General features: G+C 39.8%; 1 protein-coding gene across 1 annotated transcript in view; it reads left to right on the forward strand.

Moving 5' to 3' along the window:
- lrrc71 (leucine rich repeat containing 71) overlaps positions 1 to 5,148 on the forward strand; it is a 5,639-nt gene extending 491 nt beyond the window's left edge. Inside the window, exons 2-17 of the mRNA XM_035681241.1 lie at positions 536 to 574; positions 652 to 786; positions 1,198 to 1,305; positions 1,414 to 1,489; positions 1,599 to 1,673; positions 1,878 to 1,946; positions 2,089 to 2,248; positions 2,336 to 2,419; positions 2,561 to 2,635; positions 2,860 to 2,961; positions 3,092 to 3,155; positions 3,251 to 3,321; positions 3,419 to 3,445; positions 3,546 to 3,654; positions 4,410 to 4,501; positions 4,964 to 5,148. Of these exons, the coding sequence (XP_035537134.1) occupies positions 536 to 574; positions 652 to 786; positions 1,198 to 1,305; positions 1,414 to 1,489; positions 1,599 to 1,673; positions 1,878 to 1,946; positions 2,089 to 2,248; positions 2,336 to 2,419; positions 2,561 to 2,635; positions 2,860 to 2,961; positions 3,092 to 3,155; positions 3,251 to 3,321; positions 3,419 to 3,445; positions 3,546 to 3,654; positions 4,410 to 4,501; positions 4,964 to 5,083 (1,406 nt within the window). The 3' untranslated portion in view covers positions 5,084 to 5,148. The remainder of the gene's footprint in view (positions 1 to 535; positions 575 to 651; positions 787 to 1,197; positions 1,306 to 1,413; positions 1,490 to 1,598; positions 1,674 to 1,877; positions 1,947 to 2,088; positions 2,249 to 2,335; positions 2,420 to 2,560; positions 2,636 to 2,859; positions 2,962 to 3,091; positions 3,156 to 3,250; positions 3,322 to 3,418; positions 3,446 to 3,545; positions 3,655 to 4,409; positions 4,502 to 4,963) is intronic.
- The last annotated feature ends 1,246 nt before the right edge of the window (positions 5,149 to 6,394 follow it).

Genomic DNA, 6,394 nt, shown 5'->3' on the forward strand with positions numbered 1-6,394 from the left:
TATAATATATAAAATGAACAGTATAACAGTATAAGTCAAGTTAAAAGTCCAGCATTCATAATTTATGTATGATGCAAAACAGCATCGAAAGTAAAAGTACTCATTTACAGAGTACACTTTTCCCTTTGAAATGTAGTGGATCAGAATCATAAAGTAGCATAAAACAGAAATACTAATTATACTAAAGCTCAGTACTTTCACTGTTACTTTCCAACTCTTGAAATAAGTACTGTTTTTAGTGGTAGTTAAGTTTCACTCACACATTCAGTAGCTTTCCTCCCATCGCAGCAGACAGGACCCTACTATAACCCAGCATGTGCTGAGCAGATGGGAGGGAAACAGGAAAACACTGGATTGTAGTATTTAAAGAATCTTAATAGATATCAGGGATGAAATACCACTCTCATTCACTAACTATTTTGTAACAAGTGTGATGGTAAATAACTCCCCCTTCTGTAGTTTAACGGCCCAGTTGGTTGATAAAAAGGGGAAACGCTCAGTGTGTATAAACTCTGGCCTATCTGTTGTTTTTTAGGACAGACTCCAAATGAAAAATTGCCAGCTCAGACCTTCGGTAAGTAACATTATCAGGCTGTCTTTGGTAACAGATGAAAGCTGTGTGGTCAATGCTTTAAACCCACTGTCCCACAGATGAATATCAGTGCTCAGGCAATGTGGAGATTGACTTCCCTGGGCTTTGTGCTCTTCTGGACATGAAGGATATCCCAGATGTCAGCACCAGGCAACCGGCCTCCTCCACCACTGAAACTGAAGGAGGAGACACGGGTAAACAAGAGCTGCTCCTGATCTGAACAGCTTGACACTGACAAAAAGACAGGCAGACACATACTCATATATTGGTGTATCCTGTATAAGATACTTAAATATTTGCAAGACTGTTTGCTAGTTTACTCCAGTTGATGTCTTAAACTGATAGAAGTAGAATTTAGTTCAATTAGCGCTGAAATTATTCTGTATTAATTATAGTTTTGTAAGTATTTTACCTTAAATCTAATCTAATTTTTGAATTTCTGAACTTCTGAACATTCAAAACACATCAAAACAACAAAATCTGAAGACCTAGGAACATTCGATACACTAGAAATACACTTTACTGTATACTACAGATCAGTATATGTGAATCTGAATGTACAGTAATTGTCAGTTCACTTATAGTGATCATAATTGTTCCTTCAGAGGACAGCCAGTCACAGATAAATGCTGCACCTTTCTGGTCTAAGCCATGCCTCCAAGTGGAGCTGGAGAATGAAGACCCCCTCAGCGCCAATAAGCTGAAGGTTTCTGGTAAGAACAAAACACCACAGAGAAATATTTACACCCACATTTGTTTCTGGTTTAATATTTGGATGTTGGAGAAAACATAATTTATTTTCTTTTTTTAAAAATACACAGGATGGAAGGTAGATGAGCAGATTGCCAGAGTGCTGCAGAAGATGCTTCTCTCCCTGAGTAAGCTACAGAGTCTTCAGTGAGTAATGAGCTGGTGGGGAGAGTGCACTCCTGTTACAGGGAACACGGTTACAGCTGTCACTGTTTTGTTCTTGTTTGTTTGTGTAATCTTGTCCACTGTGTTGCAGGTTTTGGCAGGCGGGACTGACAGATCAAATGGTAATCTCCTTCATGAACGCAGTATCACTGTGCTCCAACCTCAGGTGACTGGATTCCTACTGTCACTCACACTTTGTTTTGTAGCTCCCTGCGTCACAGTGGGTCTAATTCAATTTGGATTGAAGGATGGGAAACTAAATTTGAGTCTGAGTCTGAAAATGTTGCAGACAAAACTATACCACAGCTTGTTGAACATCATCAGTCAAACACAGAGGGTTAATGATCCCTCCCCTCCTGTTTTATTTTAGTACAGTGATATTGGAGGGCAACCCTCTTCCAGAACAGAGCTACCACTGTCTTCTCTCAGAAGACAGCACGTGAGTCACCGAGCAGTCACATATCTCACATAGAAGTACAAAAAAACTTCCTTAAATAAACCTTCATGTATGTGTATGTGCATTCACATACAAATAGAAGCACAAACTTTCAGATTTATGTTGTGTGTTTCCTTTGGTCCAGCCTCACTCACTTGTCCCTGCGAAATAACCGGATAGGAGACGAGGGCGCTCGTTTAATTGGCTCGGCTCTCTCAACAGCCAGATCTACCAACAAGAACCTCTTATCACTCAACCTGGCATTCAACTCTATTGGCGATGCGGGTGCTATGCATATTGCGCAGGTATAACCCAGAGCTGACTCCACATTCCCCCTATATGTTCCCCTCACGACCACTGAGGTGTTGTCTTCATCCTGTTTTGTCTCTCAGGGTCTGCGGCTGAATCGTGCTTTGCTCTTTCTCTCGCTGTTCAACAATCAGATTGGAGACGTAGGAGCTGCTCATCTGGCTGCGGTATCCATTTACATTAAAGACTTTAACTTGGGAGATAATGCATTTAAATCAGTGGTTAAGTTGTTTTAAATTATATTCTGCTTAATGCATTATATTATGTAATTTAATAAGCCTCCGCCCCTTAACCACGTCCATTTTCAGATACTTGGTGAGTTTGCTCTAACTCAAGAAGAAGTTGTGGAGAGGAGGAAGCTGCTTCTGGAAAGAACGCAGTCTGTAAGTGCTGCAATTTCTAACATTAATACCCTCCTAACGTAAAAATGAATCCCTGGGGCACAGGGGAGCTCACCGTGTAGGCTTAGTCCTTATCGCAGTGGCCTGGGTTTGATTCCAACCAGAAGGCTGACATTACTCTGCAAACCTGGTTATCAGGAGTAGAGGGATGCAGGGAAACATATGAGACATTCTAATAGACACATTTTCTCGCTTTATTTTTGTAGTCATCTTTTCAGGTCGATCCTGAACTGTCTCCTGCTGGCCAGCTCCCTTCAGTACCCAGCAGCACATCACTGAGCAAAGGGGAGAACAAAGGGAAAAAAAAGGTAACGTACTGAATAAGAACACAAAAAAAACAGCGTGAGATGGACAAAAGTTAAACTATGGTGTAACTTCAGTGGCATCTACGGTTTATAAATCTTGTGACAAGTAATCTTCCGATCTTTTAACTTACAGGAAGCGTCGAAAAAAGATGAGAAACCAGCTGCCCAAAAAGAGAACCCAAAGTCTAACAAGAAATGTAATTGCTTCTGTTACAGATAAACACTTGCTCCATTATCCTCTGACACCGCCAGGGTTTATCTTTTCATTGTTATCTCTTTAAATGTCTCCTAGCTGCAGATATAAAAGGGCTTCAAAATAAAGGTGGCAAGCTGGGGAGCAAAGAGAAACTGTCTGCACAGGAGGTACCAGAGACATGCTTTCTGAATCTGTGTACCATACGGCTGTAAACATACACAGTACAGTAAATTTGCTTTTTATTTATTTATTTCCCCCCTACAGGATAAATTAAGCTCTGCTCTGAATGAGGTTTGTTTGATGCATTTCTTTTTGTTCTCGATGATAAATATGATTTGAACACAAGCTGTCAGGCACTTGTTTACTCCTCTCTCTCTCTCTCCATCGGCAGGTCGAGGTGGTGGAGATAGTGAACCCCCTGCTGGACCAGTCGGTGCAGCACAGGGACGGTGAGCTTATTCTGCCCGGAAACAGGACTTTGACCTCCCTAAACTTGGCAGGTCAGTAACTGTGTTGTGTTCATCTCAGCTTCACAGAAAGATCTAAATTTGGAAACCTTTCACATCAAAGTATTTCCAGGACAACTACAGTTAAGTTTCATAACAGGAAGATTTTCAACTGCCGTTAATGTTGAACATTAGTTTTGTTGTGATTTCAGAATGAGTGTGCACAAATATCCTATATAAGACCCTTTAGCAGAGATGGTGTTGTTCTTAGGTCACTTTATATAAAATTTTTGTTTTTACTTTTATTTTGTGTTGATTCTGGTGGTGCCTGTGGACTAAAGTGGTAGTGTTTCCTCTGCCTCGTTCAATTGATTTCAAGGGGAATCCAACTGAATCCGACCAGGTGGCAGGCATTAACTATATGGAAATAGCTAATCCTCTCACTGATGGTCTTGTTTGCTTTATATAGGTCCTACAGAGGCATCAGTATTAGATTGAGACTCATTAATAACCAGTTAAAAGCTCCTTGTATTCAGTTTAAGTGCTACATATAATAATTTGACCTTTTGTATTATAATTTGTTCATAAAAAAAAGACATAAGAATGAAAAAATGGGAGGTTTATTATTCATAGGTGACATTAGATTATTAAAATAAGTATTTATGTATCTGTTTGTTTCGCAACAACAATTAGCTCGCTCATTAGCAGCTATTTCCCCTGCACAAAATAAAAAATGAAATCCCATAAGGACCATTGAAGATTTCAATAAAGTGGTAATGTTGTGTGTGTGTGTGTGTGTGTGTGTGTAGGAAACAGGATTACAGAGAAGTCTCTGCCTCTGTTCCTGACATCACTAGAGATGCAGGGTGAGGGAGGAGGCCTGCTGCGTCTCTGTCTGCAGGTATGTTTCACTTACAGAGGACTCAAGCCACTTGTGTACTTTTAATTGACTTCGCATTTTGGAAGTCAGTATTTCTGCATGATAATTCTGGTTTCCTACAAGTTGGGCCTTGTTTTAAACAGCTTTGGCCATCACTCCTGTTGCTAACATTGTACTCACTCAATGGGAATGTGGCAACACTGTTTCAAGTACATTTTGAATGAGCTACTTTTAACTTTCATCTATTAAAGTTAATTACATCAGAATATGTTTATTTGTTATTTTCTTTATTCATTTATAGTACAGTATAGTAAAATAAAATATTTTACAATGTTTAACTACCATTATTTCAATGATATTAGTTAAGATTTTAGTTTATGCTACCTCTGTATCAGTAACCCCATAAATACATCAACCTTAAATCTACAGTGTTAATTAACAGTTGCAGAGGAACATGATGATGATTTCTGATCTTTCTTACAGAGAAACCGCTTCTCACCGGAGTGTGAGACTTATCTGAAGATAAAGGAACTGATGACACTCGCAGACCCGCTCGAAAAACACGCCCCTGAGCAGACAGAAGAGGAAGGTCAGGGGGCATAGTGCTGAGAGAACTGACACCAACTTCTCCAGACTTATACTGAATGCTTTTAATTTGGTTTATAACAATAAAAATACATACATATATTTGTCCTCTGTTGTGGTTTTATAACCAACGAGATGGAAGTATTATAACCAAAGTCAGTGTCTGAACAGGCAGTGTGGTACATTTAAAAGTCCTGATGCTTTGCACCAGCAAGAAAACTTATCAGAACCCCTGTTTACGGATCCATCTTTTCTGCTTTTGTTCTACTCACGGTCAGAATTTACCATCGAGGACACATAGAAGCGACAGCCAAATAACTGACCTACCCCGGATGAATCATCAGCTATCATCATCTCACAAGTGTGTCAGCCCTGTGACGGGCAACTACTGGCTGATTTATTAAAACCACGGCGGACTGACAAGGATTTTTTAAATTTGACCTGATGTCTTGTAACGCCCCGTTGCTCCCTGTTTGTGTTTCGTGCAGGGTTTTCCCCTTTGCCAAAGTTGCCGTGAAATATAGGCACACAAGACAGGAACAATGTTCAGCTAAAAAGCGCGTCCGACTCTAGGATCAAGCACTACCCTTTCCCCAGGCTGTGGAGGCCTGTTATAAACTTCAGCTGAACTCGGTAGACCAATTAATTTTCTTTCCCAGCAAAGAAAAAAAATGTTGTTCCTCCGTATCCCCTCTTCCCATTGGTAAGAACGGGATTGGCTTTCATCAAACCTAGGACAGGAAGTAGAAATAAACGATTGAACCACACTCTTTCACGCTGCACATATCGGGCATGTCTCGGTTATTGATTGAAGAGACACTTTGAAAGAATCCATCTAAGGTGGTCATTCCTCTGTTCATGAGGTCTGAATAGTGAGGCGACAAGGTTTGTTTGGCTCCCTTGGGGCCCAGTACCAGCGGTCCTGGATGAATTGTCTTTTTTTTTCTTCTCCGTCACGTTTGTATTTACAATAATATAACACACAGATAACTTATCTCGGATGAGGAAATAATAATATATTGATAGAATTTGGAACTGCACAACTAATAAAACACGTTGGGAGTGTATCTTAAAGTTAATAGGTACGGTCTCCTGTATTTCAAAATGTACTGTGTTTATATAACGCACCCCGGTTTTTTGTATTTTTATATTTTTATTTAAACAATAAGCAGTTTTGTTTGTAAGAGCACAAGCGTATTGCGATGTACCTTGAGAAAAAGTGAGTAATTCGATTTTTTGGTGTTTGTATTTTTTGTCAAAAATTCATCGTCCTGGACATAATTTTTTGTTCTGGTTTTCCGGGGAAGTATCTGGGATCTTATGCGGGAG

This window comes from Morone saxatilis, unplaced genomic scaffold (genome assembly GCF_004916995.1).
Source record: "Morone saxatilis isolate NCDOM2014 unplaced genomic scaffold, NCSU_SB_2.0 Contig9, whole genome shotgun sequence".
Classification (NCBI taxonomy): Eukaryota; Metazoa; Chordata; class Actinopteri; family Moronidae; genus Morone; species Morone saxatilis.